This window comes from Lissotriton helveticus, chromosome 7 (assembly GCF_964261635.1).
Source record: "Lissotriton helveticus chromosome 7, aLisHel1.1, whole genome shotgun sequence".
In the NCBI taxonomy this organism is placed as follows: domain Eukaryota; kingdom Metazoa; phylum Chordata; class Amphibia; order Caudata; family Salamandridae; genus Lissotriton; species Lissotriton helveticus.
The window spans coordinates 744229312-744246020 of record NC_136068.1 but is presented as its reverse complement, the minus strand read 5'-3'; the positions used below and the strand labels follow the sequence as shown (position 1 = coordinate 744246020).

The 16709-nt window shown below is 47.8% G+C and overlaps 1 protein-coding gene across 1 annotated transcript in view; it reads right to left on the bottom strand.

The window, feature by feature from the left end:
• Positions 1 to 16709, bottom strand: part of AFF4 (ALF transcription elongation factor 4) — a 907016-nt gene that overhangs the window by 224396 nt on the left and 665911 nt on the right. Inside the window, exon 17 of the mRNA XM_078653083.1 lies at positions 6078 to 6141. Coding sequence (XP_078509209.1) covers positions 6078 to 6141 — 64 coding nt within the window. The remainder of the gene's footprint in view (positions 1 to 6077; positions 6142 to 16709) is intronic.

Genomic DNA, 16709 nt, shown 5'->3' with positions numbered 1-16709 from the left:
TTTGCGTAGTCCAGGTGGGAAATCACGGTTGCGATTACAACCTGAGTAATGGCTTCTGCTGTTAGAAGTCGTCGCACTTTCCGAATTTTCCGCAGTTGGAAAAAAGACTTGGAGACCACCTGGCCCACTTGTGTTTTTAGTGAAAGATCACTATTCAGGGTGACACCCAGTGTCTTTGCCGAGGAGGAGGGGGTAGGAGCTTGGCCTAGATCAAACGGCCAATAGTGTGGGCCCCAGTGCCTAACACTGTCTCCGGTAAGGACCAGCTCGGTTTTTCCTGGGTTCAATTTTAAATGGTTCTGGTCCATCCAAGTTTGGATGAATCTCATAGTGGACTGGAAAGTGAGAATTGATGCTTCAGAATTGTCAATTGAGAAAATCAATTGCAAATCATCTGCATAGTTGAACACCGTTATATGTTGTTTTCTGAGAGCCTGAATCAGGGGGAGTATATAGATGTTAAACAAATGGGGTGACAGGGAGGATCCCTGTGGGACCCCACATGTGATGGTTTGTTTGGTGCCAACTAGTTCTCCAAGTCGGACTGCCTGTGAGCGGTTTTCCAGGAAAGATTTCAGCCAGCTAGCTGCTGTACCCTGGATGCCGGCCTGGTTGACACGGGCGATCAAGATGGAATGATCGACCGTGTCAAAAGCGGCCGACAAATCCAGGAGTACCAGGGACTGAGGAGAGCGTTTGTCTACACCATCTCGGAGGGTGTCTAGTACCGCAGTCACAACCGCCTCCGTTGAGTGGGCGGGGCGAAACCCCGTCTGATGGGGGTCGAGGCAGTTGGATTCCTCCAAGAAGTTAGACAGGCATTTAGCCACATGCGCCTCCATAACCTTTGCCAAGAAGGGAAGTAGGGAAATCGGGCGGTAGTTTGCCTTACAAGTTGGGTCTGTCCCAGGTTTTTTTAGAAGTGGGATCACCGTGGCTTCCTTGAAAGCCAGGTGCTATAGTGTTGTTAGCCTGGGACCCCCTAGGATACCCATACATGAAATACGCAGTAACCCCCAAGTCCTTGAGGGAACCTCTAAATCTCATGCCACCCCTGTACATTGTGGAGTCCCCCAGGGCTCTTCTCTGAGCCCTACCCTTTTCAATGTTTATATGTCCCACCTGGAGAAAATAGTCACCCCCCATGGGGTCAAACTTGTGACGTACGCTGACGATACCCAGCTTGTTGTTTCTCTCAGCCAGCTCAACCGTCCCCCTGATAACCTCTACTCCTGCCTCCAAGATATCTCACACTGAATGGATTGTTCCCATCTCAAGGCCTATTGTATCCGGGATTCAATCCATCCTCGAGCCTTTGTCTCAGTTTGCAGACTACTTTTTACGAGAATCTGTAATCACTCAAAGATCATTTGTAAAAGATACCATGGATATCTTGAATGTGATTGGGGAAATGTCCTTCGATCCCACCCGTGAAATATTGGTTACCATCGACATCGAATCCCTCTACTCTTGTATCCCTCAGGACGCCACGCTGGTGGCAGCAGCGAGGGCCCTGAGGGACCAAGAGTGGTTTTACGATGCACCGCAAACATTTGTGCTTCAATGCATTGAAATAGCACTTACTCGCAATTTCTTTTGCTATAAGGATAAGATGTACCTACAGACCACGGGGACCTCCATGGGGGCTACAATGGCACCGAGCCTGGCTTGCATATATGGAGGCCAGTTTGAAGAGCACATCATCTATCCCACCAGCAATCCCTTCAGAGACCATGTGCGTCTCTGGAGGAGATATATAGATGATGTGCTCTGCATCTGGACTGGAGAGGAAACTACCCTGCTGGAGTTTCTGAATTGGCTCAATTGCCAAGACCAAAGCCTAAGATACACCTGGTCCTACAGCAGGGAGTCCGCTGTATATCTAGACCTGGACATCACGGTGAAAGATAACACTTTGACTACGAGCGTTCATCAAAAGCCCACGGATAAGAATTCATTATTATCTTACCAGTCTTACCACCCACGGGCTCTCAGGGATAATCTCCCGGTGGGCCAGTTCCTCCGGTACAGGAGAAATTGCTCTAGTACCGAGATCTTTGTGGAACAGTCGCAGGTCTTGGGAGAGAAACTTCTACAAAGACAATATCCTGCAAGAACGATCAAAACTGCGAAAAAGAGAGCTCTTAATACACCACGCAGTGCTTTGTTAGAAGTAAATAAAAAAGAAAGAAAAGACTGCTTACCGGTAGTCATGACTTTCAACCCATTGGCCTCCAAAATCCGACAGTCGATACGTAAACACTGGGCGATTCTTTCCAATAAAGACTTCAAAATGCCCCAACCTACATTTGCTTTTAAACGTACCAGCAATTTAAAAGACAAATTGGTTCACACTCGAGTACAAACAACTAGAGCAAACAGCAAACCTCATCTCACAGGGCACCATCCCTGTGGCACCTGCTCTGTGTGTCACCTTACAGAAAAAACGACTCGTGTCACCCTACAGTCGGGGAAAGAATGGGAGCTAAGGCAATTTAGCAATTGCAACACCACAAGTGTCGTGTATAAACTTAACTGTGAATGTGGCCTTCAGTATATAGGCCTTACGACACGGAAAATAAAAACACGCATTCAAGAACACCTAAGTACTATAAAGTCTGGAAAGCTGACGACGAAACTAGTGCAACACTGCCACACGAACAAACATGCATTTAAGTGGGTAGTGCTTGAGAAGGTGACAGGAGACACGTATTCAGTGGAACGCCTGTTAGCTAGGAAGGAAGGAAGCAAAATGGATTTTTCAAGAGAAATCTGATAAGATAGGGCTGAACGATTTATTGGAGTCGAATAAGATACAATGAGTTTCCCATCAGAACTGAATCTGTATTGGCATTTGTATGAGTGTACATCTATTCTCTTACTGTGGTATGATATATTCCTGGTGCATATATGTATGCCGGTACCTGTGAGAATATATATACTAACATTGGCTCCTCCCTTTGGTGTGTATATTTATACATTGATTTTTTAAGGTGGGCTAAAAATGTATTCTATCCACTAGATAAAAAGGTTCCATTTCAATTTTTCAAATTTTGTATGATATGTTTTTATTTGTGGCTTCCTTTCGATTTATTCTAGTTGAATAATTGTTAGGTTCCCACGAGTAATATGATTTATATGCACTTTGGTCCTTTGAAAATTGTAAAATGAGACGGGGCTGTTCACAGAAATATGCATAAAGTTCGAACTGTGGTGTTCGGAATAAGAGAGACCGAGATCACGCGCGAAAGTCTCGCGTGATGCTGATCGCGTTCAGCACTCCTCATTGTGCAAAATAGGAATATGCCCAATCCAAGATGGCCGACGCGTTTTTACGCGAGACCACGGAAGGCATCACAAGTACTTCCCCTATTCATTCGGCATTGATGCACGGGCTGAGACACAGCGGCCGCTTCTCGAATGTCCGGTAAGACAAATGGGTTGTCAAGTGCCTGGGTATAGGAGGCAGTCTACAGGGCTTGTGTTTAGGTTAAGAGGTACACAGAGTGCACGTTAAAAAGTGCCCTTTGATCCCGGTAGGCATTGCGAACATCGCAACCGGGTTTATGCTGTGCAGGTGGTCCGTTTTATAACGCTTAGGGCCATCCAGATAAACGTAAACAATGTAAAAATATACACCTTTTGCATTTTTGCCTAAAGAGTGCACTGTTCTCTCCTTTTTCTAGCAATTTGAAGGGGAGAAGTGAATTATTGACTTGTTGCGATTTTTCTTGTCTTTTAAATGACAACCGTGTTCCATCCGGCTGGTAGGAGCACCTAAGGCCATATGAGGGTAACTATCAGAAGGTCAAATGTGTGTTAGAGTATACATGGACTAAGTGCTTTGGTTAACCACATTGGTGCGGATTTTATGTGTTTACAGTTGTGAAGACGTGTGGGTCCATTTGCAGTGGCTTTAATATACATGACGCCCTGATGAAATTGCCTACAAGTTACCAGGCAATGAAACATGTCGGCAAGTAAAAGTATGAGTGGTTAAATAGGTGATAACCACATCTACTTTTTACACAAGAAAGTGAATAAAATTGTAGTGTCTGTGTTGTGTTATGAGTGTTTTAAACGTTTTTGACACTGTAGTGGTTTCTTTTCTGCTTTAATCTCACTGCACTTTTTCACAAATCTTTTGTGTATTTGGACACTATTTTCTGTTCTGAGCTTGATGGTACCGATGAGGACAACAGGGCTGTCCTGGCGAGTACCAGTCAGGTCCACGTTTGGTGGTGCGCCCGTGAGGTGCCATCTCGCTCCTACACACTTTTTTTCGGTTTAGCACTATATATGTTGGACACGAGATTGAGTGTGGTATGATCAGTCTCTCAACTGTATTTTACTAGGTGAATGAGAATCAGGCAATTGTTTGAATTTAGCACTACCCTCAAGGGTTTCGGCTACCCCATTTAATATTTAAGAAGGGGAGTAATGTTTGCTAAAGAAGAGCAACAAACGAAATACCCTAAATAAGGGTGAATTTCTACAGGTGCTTCTATAGTCTAGGTCTCGTTGTGTAGTAGTCCCATCTCAAACTCAACAGTGATAAAACGGAGGTACTGGTATTGGGCAACCAATCTCATTTTATTCCAAAGACCCTGTGGCCTCCTTGTATGGGGCCTGCCCCGACCCCAAAATAATCCATCAAGAGCTTGGGCATGTGGCTCGACCAGGACCTTTCGTTCACTACCCAAGCCAGGAAGTCAGCAGGGACCTGCTACGGCATTCTCAGGACTACCCGTAAAATCCTTCCCCTGCTCCCCCAAGACTCCAGGAAGCTCCTCATCCATAGCCTTCTACTATCTAGGTTGGATTATGGCAATGCGCTGTATCTTGGTGCCCCCAAAAAAGCAATTGCCAAATTACAGGTGGTACAAAACTCTGCAGCCATGCTCCTAACAGGCACCAACAGTAGGAGCTCTGCAAAATCGGCGCTCAGACTGCTCCACTAGCTGCCCATTCAGGAGCGAGTGCATTTCAACTCCCTCTGCATGACCCACAAAATCCTTCATGGCAAGGTGCCCCCCATCCTAAAAAATCTGATCAGACGCCATGAATCCTCCAGAAACCTACGCTCAGCATACTTACATTTGGCCCATATACCCAGGATTAAAAAGACCTGCACAGGGGGCCGCCTCTTTTCCTATAACGCCCCTAAGCTGTGGAATTCGCTGCCCCTTACCATGCGTGCCGAATCTAACCTTCTCACCTTTCGAAAGCTCCTGAAAACTTGGCTCTTTCCTTAACTTTCCTCTACTACCTCTGTCACCAGCGCTGGGACGCTCACGGGTAGCCATGCGCTTTATAAATCCTGCTTTCATTTCATTTCAACTGATTCATGACTTCAAGAAAAGATCTTGCAGTCCTCATGAAGCAGTCCACGGGCAGTAATGAAAATACAAAGCGGACGCAGTAAAGTGCAAGAGTCAAATTGACCTAGGCATGACATTTGGAAATACAACCATAAAACCATATATTCACAGCTCTAGCTTGGACTCTGTGAAGTTGATAGATTAATTTGCTTGTCAAATAGAAGGAATGTAAAAAAGTGAGAGAACATCCACCACAGCTTTCTATAAACATCTTATCAACACGATGGCCATCTTAGCAGGCTGACAGATGTGGCTCAGAAAGCGATTATTATAGCAATGGCTGTGGTAATTAACTAAAAATAGAGGAGATGGAGGCTGGGTAGAAGTGGCTTCTACTGAAAAACTGGTGTGTTGCTACTAGAGGCTCTTACAAAGAAAGCTATAGTTTCAAGTTAACAAAACACATTAACTGTATTAAACTTTTCTCAAAGAAAACCACCAAGAAAGAAAATCAAGAGACCCTGTGTGTGCAATTAGAGAAACCTAAATTCTTACATCATAATTCAGCTCACAGTTTCATAGCCATAAACAACCCCCAATCCCTTACTGTATATATTCTTTCTGTTAAGAGCACACACAATCAGTGCTCAATCTCTCTAGACCAATAATTTATTAGAAAAAAGTTCAAATATAAGATCTACGGCATTCATGAAAAAGATAACGTTGAGATGATCAAATTTAATGACAGCTCCATACCAATGCATCTGCGTTGTGCTTCAGCTTTTTTGCTTCTTGCAGGTAGTGATCTGCTGAGAAACTGCTGCAGAAAAACAAGAAATTAGAAATATTATAAATGCTACTACTGTAAAAAAAAAAAATTAAATCAAGGAGGTAAGCAAGCATGACTAAGATGAAAATCATTAACTCCCTTCTAACTGAAACTACAGTGCAAATCCTTTACACCTAGGGGCACAGCCTCTCCAAGATTAGAGAAGGCAATTAGTCTAGGCTTACTCTGAATTGGTACTGGTTAGAAGCTCATATGCATCACAGTTAAGCCAGTCTAAATAATAGCAGGACTGATTTATATTGACAAAAAAGGCAGCCTCGAATTATGATAAACTGCATAGTCAGTAGACTTAAATCATCGGGGACAGAGATTTAAACACAATATGTTAATTGCGTTTTGTTACTAAGCTCTAGATTTTTTTTTACAGGCCATATAGCCAGTTTACTGGCCCTATGGCCAATGGTTAACGACAGGTCTGCATTTGAATGAACTCGTCAAATTTACCCATGTCAGCACCTTGTATCACCCAGGATACCATAATATATCAGATAAACTCCCTGATTTAGTTAGCCCTTCCAAACACAATACCACCCCAGACAAAGGATATACAACATCTCAAGACTACAATATTAGAAATACAATTATTCCGTCACCAACAGACCATCAATGAGGCCCCCTATAGCTCCGCAACAGTTGCAAGACCCTCTAGCACTTACAGGGGGCATCTTCTACCTTCACAGACCTGGTGTTCCACCCGCCCTGCACCAATCCATATCCATCTGCCTTTGCTCCATACTTGGTGGTTCGGCTGCCTCTCCCCCCACACAGGCGCACAATATTGCCCTTAACCACTGAGAATCCCAGAGTGGACAGCAGTCATGGGGGGGATTCAGGTACATATCCCCAACGTTCAAGAGGACCGTTTTAACTGTGGGCTAGGTATAGAGACCTGCCCCCTGCCGGAGTCCCTCCCAAACTCCCCAGCCGTGGGGGAGTCCTAAAGAGTATGTCAACACCCCTGCAACCCACAGCCCCTGTTTCACCTATCGCCCAATGCATTCTATGCACAGGCACCCTCATTTAGTGGGATTTGTGCATTAAACGCAACTGTAATAGTCGAAAACAGGCTCTGAAAACCAGCTTGAAGGCCTCTCCTAGCTTAGGGGAGTGGAGAATAATTGCCGATGGACTACCTACCCTTGGGTTCACTACTCCTATGGGAAGTGGGCATAACCATGTCCCAGTTTCCTAAAATCTGCCATCACCAAGATGGCCAAAATTTCAGTGAGTGGGGCACATCCGGCAGCTCACCTTAGGGCTGTGACTGACCTGGGTGTTCTCCACTACTATTTCACTTACTAATTTCCCGCCTGTCCTGGTGCTAAATGTGACTCAGGACTGGGGTGGCATCTCCCAGGTATGGGGGACGCCAGGGTCACATATCAAAGGCTGCAAAGGTTTGAAGCCTCTGGCCTTGGTATGCTGATTGTTAGCCATCCTGTGTGGAGGAGATGTAAAGACCAGCTGCCAAAGCAGGCATTGTTCCTGACCTCTGACAGCAGGGTTCTCACCTCCTGGGGGTGCGAACGCATCAGTGGTGGCAGGCTGGACTGGACTATAAGTAAGAGCCATCTTTTTGCATGGTTACCCCTACTTTTTGCTAAACTGCTGATGTACTTTTGACTGAGTGTGCCCTTACTTCCTGCCAAGCAGGTACTCAGGGACTATGTTCTTTCCCTAAAGCTGCATTAAGAGAAAATACAATTGGCACTCTATGGCCACAGGTCAGTACCTTGTAAATGGTACCACAGGGAAGGCATCCAAGGGTAGCAGCACTTATTGGGCCACCCTGAGAGGCCCTATACCCTTACATACACACTGCCATTGCAGGCTGTGTGTGCTGGTACAGAACAAGTGAAGAATCGACATGGCACACAACCCTGTGTGCCATGCCTACAACTCACTGCCCTGGAATAAATCAGCCACCGCTCTAACTGGGTGCACTATACCAGTGGGGAGGGTACATGTGCATGAGCCCTATACCCCTAGTGTCTAAGCTAATTCTTAGACATTGTAAGTGCAGTAATGCCATTAAGAGTATATGTTGCTGGGAGTTTGTCCCTACGAACTCCACAGTATCATATTGGCTTTCTGAAAACAGAGAAGTTTGGAATCAAACATCTCAGCACATTAAACCCACACTAATGCCACTTTGGGATTTAATGAACAATACACTTACAGGGCATCTTAGAGATGCCCCCTGAAAAACGACCTAACACTAGAGTCCAGGCTGAGTGGCTGCTCGCCAGCTGCCACGACCAGACGAATTGAGAGTCGAGAGCCTGCTGCTCTCGGAGGTCTGAAACAATGCACATCCTGGGACAAGGTGCCAAGCCCCCTCCCCCAGGATGGGCAGGGTCCACGAAGGGGAAGCTTCAAAGGCTTGCCGCCTTTGTGAGCTACCCCAGGCCTTCACAGCCTCCAGCAACTGGCCCCCCACTGGTTCTGACCCCACTTTAGGCGAGATAATCGGCGGGAAAACCAAGTGGGTAAGGGAGGTGTTCCCACCTTTGCCAACCCCACCTATCAGGTGGGGGAGGCGAGGTGAAGCACACCTCTCAGTCCCCGCTATTTTGCAGAAGGGGGGACCCAGCGAACCAGTGAGCCATAAGCCCCCCTCCCACTGGAGGGTGGCATAATAGGGGATGTACCCATCCCAAGGAAGGGAACCATTAGTACCAACCTTTACCTACCTGTAACACCTCTAAATCTAGTATTTAGGGGCAACCCTTAAACTTGCCTCCTCAGACGAGCACTGACCAAAAAGGACCGAAGAGACGATCTAAAATTAAGAAGAGAATGCCGCCCACTGACTTGGCCCCAGTTCTACTGGCCTGTCCCCACCTCGAACCTGCTCCAGTGAAATCCCAGTGTGTCCTGAAAACCAGCAACCTCAAGAACCCCGAGGACCTACCCTGCCTTCCACAAGAAAGACTGTGCCTCTTGTGAGCACCAGATTTGCTCACCCATAGACTCTGGTTCCAGCCAAATCCAAGAGTCTGCACCACTCTGCACCCGACACCTACTGTTCGAGTTTGAGTGGTCCAACACCACGAGGAGGTCTCCCCGGCGACCTTGACCTGAGATCTGGAGATCTCTGACCTGGCTCGAATCTCCAAGTGAAGCCTGCAACCTCTTTCTGGAGGATCCCCCTATCGCGACGGGAGCTGGAAAGAAAACCCGGCGCCTAAAGACACCCCTGCACCCAACGCACAATGGACGTGGGTGCACAACCCACGGTGTCCCAGCATCCCCAGGCATCCCAACTTACTTCTCCGACCAGTGGTCACCCCCAAAAGATCTTCGTCCCCGGGCCTGCAGTCTTTGTTGCAACCGGAGAATCCCCATTGAAATCAACAAGGCACCGACGCCAAAACAGTCGCCCCTGTGGGTTTACTTTGGGTGCTAACACAGATCCTCCTTTGACCTGAGCCTAACTCCAGGAGCTTTGCTCCCACAACCTTGTGACCTGCTCGTGAGCAGCCACCAACCGGAGGGCCCCATCCCTCATTGGATAACATTGGGCCTCAGCACTCCGCACCCTGGTGCCACTGAGGGTGCTTTGAGAGTGCATCCTTGACCCTGGGGGACCCTGGTTCTAACCCCAGAATACCAAATCCGACAGCCAAGTACTTACCTATTAACCAATAACCACATTTTCTCCATAGGAATACATTGACTGCTTTTCCTTGAAAACTGTTCAAAGTGTGGAGTTGGTTTTGTATGAGAACTTTAAAACTGCAAATAACTATAAACTGCTTACATAACTTTTCTCTAGGAAATGTCCCAGTGTGATATCTAGGCATATCACACTGAATAGAAAAAGCAACCTATAAAGTAATCTGAAAAGTAATCAAAAGTAATCTAACAGTGATTCCCACTGTATTTAAAGCATTTACAAACCTGTAACAAAGTCAATTTCATTTAGCTTGCTTGTATTGTTCAACCTGCCTCGAAAAGTACCAGGTACACTTTCCTGTACCAGGCTTGCTTGGTTCAAGAAAACAAATATAACTGAATAATATTTTTTATACAAAATAAATAGTCTGAGTTCAGACCGAGTTACATCATTTGCTGCCTAAGTGTACACAACAAATGCTTAATACTACCTTCTGATAAAGCCTTACTGCTCACCCACACTACCACAAATAGAGAGTAAGGTGCTATCTACTTTTACCTCGAGGGTACCTCTAATGTACCGTTCTAGGTGCATGTATTAATAAATCCATCAATGTAATCGGTGTGGGTTTGCAGGAAACTGGCTCTATATATACTACAAAATGAGGTATAGTGTGTGTAGAGACCAAGTGACCCCAGAGGTAGGCAAAGGTTAAAGTTAGATAGAACCTTACTCTCGATTTGTGGTAGAGTGGTCTAGACAGTAAGACAGTATCAGAGGACAGTGCTAAGCATTTGATGTACACATCCAGTCAACAAATGAATTTACACACTCAATAACTGAACTCTAGGCCAATTGTGTTTGTATAAAAATATATACTGTTTTATTTTTAGAACCAAGCAAGCCTGGCACAGGTAAGCATTAAATACTTTTCAGTAATAAGTTACTGGATATAGAACAGTTTGAAAATGCATTCAAAATTGTACTTTGTTTGATTTACAGGGGATGCAGTAGGTTGAAACACTTAAAAAATAGAGTACATTGAAATGAATAGGCTTTTTCAGTAAATTACAGCTAAGTTACTTTTCATGTTACTTTTCTAACTCAGGGCTGGATACCTAGATTCAGCACTGGGAAATTTCATGTAAATAGTTAAGTAATTACGTTGTGGTTATTAGCATGATTTTTAAAGAATATCTTTAGATTTCAAAACTCCACACTTCGTCCTTTTTTGGAAAAAAAACAGTGCATTGAAATGAACAAGCTTTTTCAGTAAAGCACAGGTACGTTACTTTTCTTACTCAGTGCTGGATACCTGGATTCAGCACTGGGGCATTTCCTGTAAACAGGGAAATAAATAAGCTTTGGTTATTTGTGCGATTTTTAAAGAATATTTTTAAATTTCAAAATTCCACACTTAGAAACTTTTTGGAAGAAAACGGTCAATGTTATCCTATAGAGGTTATTGGTTTACAGGTAAGTAATCAACTGTGGGAGTTAAGGTTCTGGGGTTAGACTCAGGGGTCCCCCGGGGTCAGTGATGCACTGTTGTTGCACCCTCAGCGGCACTAGGGCGGCCGGGTGCAGAGAGTTGAGGCCCAATGTTAAAAAATGGGGGATAGGGGGCCTCCGGTTGGTGGCTGGTGGCAAGCAGGCCACTGGGTTGTGGGAGTAAAGCTCCGAGGGTCAAGGTCAGGGCAAATGGGGAAACGAAGAAGCACAAAAGGTGCACCCTCAGCGGCACTGTGCAGAGTGCTGTTTCGACTTCGGGCGCCCTGTTTTTCTATAGAGAACCTCTGGTTAGCAAAAGCACTGGAGGCAGGGAGATGAAGGACTTCTGGGTGAGGTAAGTTGGGAAGTTAAGGGTTGGTTAGGCACCGTCGGTTTGGGCACACAAGTCCTTTCGGCGTCAGGTGCAGGGGTGCCTTTTGAGGTCTGATCGTCTTACCAGCTTCTGGTCGCGGTTAGGGGGGCCCTCTGGATTTAGGCTGCAGACGTCGGCTGGAGGCTTCAGCAGGTCAGGGGTTGCCGGATCACAGGTCAGGATTGCCACGGTGACCTCCTTGTGGTGTTTTTCCACTTTAGCTCGGGCTGGGTTCGGCGGGTGCGGATTGGGCTGGATTTGCGGTCTCTGGCTTCTGCCAGAGGTTGTAGCTGAACAAATCCGGTATTCACGGGAGAAGCAGTCTTTAGAAGTGAATGCAGGCAGGTCCTCCGAGGTTTTTGAGGTTGCTGACTGCAGGACACACCGGGATTTCGCAGGAGCAGGTTAAAATGAAGACAGGCAGGTAGGGCTGGGGCCAAATCAGTGGGCATCTTCTTCTTGTTAGCTGGCTGCACGGCTGTTCGGTCCTTTTCTTCTTGTTAGGCTGGATCTGAGGAAGCAAGGTTCAGGGTGCTCACTGAATACTAGATTTAGGTGCGTTACAGGTAGTTAAGGGCAGGGACCAATGGTTCCCTTCCCTGGGGTGGGTACACACCCTGTCGTGCCACCCTTCAGTGGGAGGAGGGCATGTGCCAGCCCCTGGTTGGCTGAGTCCCCATCTTCAAGATGGGGTGGACAGAGTTGTGCTTCACCTCGCCTCCCACACCTGAAGGGTGGAGTAGGCAGAGGTGGCCAACCCTCTTTCCCCGACGGCTCTCCTACCCTAAGTGGGGGGTAGAACCAGTGGGGACCAGTTGCTGAAATCAGCAAATGGTCTGGGGAGGCTCACAAAGGCAGCATGCCTTTGAAGCTTCCCCTTCGTGAACCCTGCCCATCCTGAGGGAGGAGGCTTGGCACCTCGTCCTAGGATGTGTATTGTTAGAGGCCAACGAGAGCAGCAGGCTCTCGACCCAGGGGGGCAGAAACATGTCTGTTGGTGGCAGCCTAAGCAGCCACTCAGTCAGGTCACTAGGACTTGGTAGAGTTTCAGGGGGCATCTTTAAGATGCCCTCTGTTGTGCATTTTATATTAAATCCCACACTGGCATCAGTGTGGGTTTTAATGTGCTGAGAAGTTTTATACCAAACTTCCCAGCTTTCAGTGTAGCCATTATGGCGTTGTGGAGTTAGTAATGACAAACTCTCAGCACCATATACTCTTAATCAATCAATCATTTGAAAGCGTACTACATACCCGCGAGGGTCTCAAGGCGCTGGGAGGTAGGGGGTGGGGGGCGCTACTGATCAAACAGCCAGGTCTTGAGTATCCTCCTGAAGGTCAGCAGGTCTTGGGTCTGTCGGAACAACCTCCCACTGAGCCAACATGTCTTGGCGACGAGGTGGGAGAAGGATCTCCCACCGGTGGTTGTTCTTCGGATGTGCGGGACGGTGGCGAGTGAGAGGTAGGCGGAGCGTAGCTGGCAGTTGGGGATGTAGAAGGAGAGCCGTCTGTTGAGGTAGGCTGGGCCGGTCTTGTGGAGTGACTTGTGTGCGTGGGTGAGGAGCTTGAAGGATATCTTCTTGTTGACGGGGAGCCAGTGCAGGTTTCTCTGCACTGCACTTTTACAGAAAGCCATACCCTTAAAGGGAGCATAGCTGAAACATGTTGACCGATTAGGATATTGGAGTTACCTTAGATCTCCCACAATATCCACCTCCCGTTTTTACTTACTGCCAAGGGCCCATATATTAAAATAGTTATTTTTTGTGAAATGGGACCCTTAGGACAGTCTTTTAACATTCGCCCACCCACGATCACAGCACTCTCATGTCTCCTAGGTGTCGTAGCACATCCGAGGTGCACTAGGTACCTTGGGTGGGGCCAAATGATGAAACATGTCACCAACTAGGTTGGTGAGAAAGCTTTTTTCAAAACATAGTGTTTCCCCCCCCCCTCGCATATAAATGCTAGGAGCACCCACTCCAGAGCTAGTTCCTTCTGCTATTTAAACATACATTTGGGGAAATGAACTGGCTCCAGTACCTTTTCTCCCTCTCCCATTGATATTTATCAACACAGGGATGTGTGCCATGTCGACTCTTCACTTTGTTCTGCACCAAGACACGCAGCCTGCAAAGGCAGTGTCAGTGTCAGGGTACAGGGCCTCTAAGGGTGGCACAATGAGTGCTGCAGTCGTTAGAGGCCTTCTCTGGTCACAGTGCCCTGGGTACCTGTGGTACCATTTACCAGGGGCTGACATGTGGCCAGAGATGCCAATTGGGTTTAGGCTTCAATGGAATTTTAGGGAAGGAACCTAGGCCCTGGGTACCTGATTAGCAGGAGCCCAGGGCACACTCAAAGAACATCAGCAATTCAGCAAAAAGTGGGGGCATACCATGGAAGAAAGAGGGCACTTTCTCACAGTTTATTAATACGAGATGTTGGATACCAAATATCTTTCATTTCAGTAAAGCCATGATGTAGCTGGGGAACTCAATCACCAGTGCCCAGTACATATACTCTAGATGGCTTCCCTGTTCACTGGCAATGTCCAAGAATTGACTTGGACATCAGAGGGGCATATCTGAACATGCTGATATGTCCTCACGTGTAATAAAGCACCCTGCCTTAGGGCTGACTTACATATATTGCATGTAGTGTCTGGAGGCATGGCATACAGGAGGTACCTGACCTTTATAGACCTGTCATCAGCCTTTGATCGGGTGCACTGAAGCACAAGTTGCTACTTGTGTAACGATATCTGTAAGAGACATTAGTTAGTGATAGATTCCTTACCTTGGAATATCCCCAGACGTCAGACTGGATCCGGAAAATTTTGCGTAAGAAAACCCCTGCGCGCCGGCAGGCGTCGTCCGCGGCCGTCGTTGGCGTCGTTAGCGCCTGAATGACGTCGGAGTACTTAGACGCCACCCATGCGCGCTGACGGCAGTTCTGATACACAGCTTTTCCGAGCCAGATACGCAGAGCCATGATAGAACCAACACTGGTGCCATGAAACTAGGGCCCTAAAAGGGGATGACCTTAACCCTAGATATCGGTTCACAGAACGGGGAGGATGGGTTGGTCGGTAAGAAATCTATCACTAACTAATGTCTCTTACAGATATATTGTTACACAAGTAGTAACTTGTGCATCTGAAAGAGACACGTTAGTGATAGATTCCTTACCTTAGAATAGATAACCCCAGCAATACCAACCCCAGTGGTGGGTCTGCGAACCAATAATCACACCAGAAAGTCCTGGAGGACGGAACGGCCAAAGAAGCCATCCCTCCGGACTTTGCTGTCCAGGCAGTAGTGTCGTGCAAACGTGTGCAGCGAGGCCCACGTAGCTGCCTGGCAAATGTCCTGCAAGGGCACTCCTCGGCAGGGCAGTGGTAGTCGCCGTGTCCCGAGTGGAATGAGCCCGCAATCCAACAGGGGGCTCCTTCTTAGCCAAGGAGTAACACGCCTGGATACACAAGATGATCCACCGAGAGATGGTCTGCTTGTGCACCGCCTTTCCCTTCTTAGCGCCCACGTAACCAACAAAGAGTTGGTCGTCCACCCGGAATTGGCGTGTGCGATCCAGATAGTAAGAGAGCGCACATTTTGGGTCCAGACGGTGGAGCCTCTCTTCCTCTTTCGAGGGATGCGGAGGCGGAAAGAAGGTGGGCAATGTAATGGACTGCCCGATGTGGAAGGCTGTGACAACCTTGGGAAGGAAAGAAGGTCTTGTCCGCAACACAACCTTGTCCGGATGAACAGAGAGGAAAGGAGGTGTGGAAGAAAGAGCCTGGAGCTCACTCACTCTCCTGGCAGAGGTGATGGCAACCAGGAAAGCAGTCTTCAGAGTAAGAAGACGGAGAGGACAGTTATGGAGCGGCTCAAAGGGAGCACACATTAGGTAAGTAAGAACAAGGTTCAAGTCCCAATGGGGCATCACGAAAGGAACAAGGAGGGAACATGTGTGTGATGCCCTTCAAAAACCTATTTACAATTGTGGACTGATCAGATAGACTTAAGAAGGCGGAAAGGGCAGAAAGGTACCCCTTGATAGTGCCCAGAGCAGAGCCCTGCTGGGCAAGAGAAAGAAGGAAGAGGAGAACCTCCGAAAGGGGTGCAGAGAGTGGATCCACAGCCTTTGCTGTGCACCATGCCACAAATCTGTTCCACCTGCAGGCGTATACCGACTTTGTGGAGGGATGCCTGGCTGCCAGAATGACATTACAGACTTCAGGAGGCAAGTCAAATGGCCTCAACTGCCGCCGCTCAATCTCCAAGCTTGTAGGTGGAGACGGGACAGGTTTGGGTGGAGGACCGTCCCCTGCTGCTGCGACAGAAGGTCCTCCCGAAGAGGCAGATGAATCAGGGGATCGACAGACATGCTGAGTAGCTCGGGATACCAGTATCTTCGTGCCCAGTCCGGAGCCACAAGGATAACCTGGGCCCGGTCGCGCCTGATCTTCTTCAGCACTCTGGGCAGAAGTGGTATAGGCGGAAAGGCGTACAATAGACCGCAACTCCACTCGCGATGAAAAGCGTCTCCGAGCGAGTGCCGCCTTGGAAATTCCAACGCGCAGAACTGATGACATTGCGCGTTCTCTTCTGTGGCGAATAGATCTAACCAAGGCTCGCCCCACTGCTGAAAGCGACCTTGCGCCACGTCCTAGTTCAGACGCCATTCGTGATCCATCATGCACCGACAGCTGAGTTCGCCCGCCCTGGCATTCAGAGAACCTGCCAGGTGTTGAACCACCAGGGTCACGCCCTGATGTTCCAGCCACTGCCAGAGGCGCAGAGCCTCCTGGCATAGGGTCCACGACACCCCCCCGCCCTGTTTGCTGCAGTACCACATGGCGGTGGTGTTGTCCGTGAACACCTGCACTACACTCCCCCGGACAGAGGGGAGGAATGCCTTCAGTGCTAGTCGGATCGCCCGCAGCTCCGAAAGGTTGATATGGAGCCGGGACTCCGCCAGAGACCAGAGGCCTCTGATCTCCACCTCTCCCATGTGGCCTCCCCAGCCCTGGAGGGACACGTCCGTCACAACCAC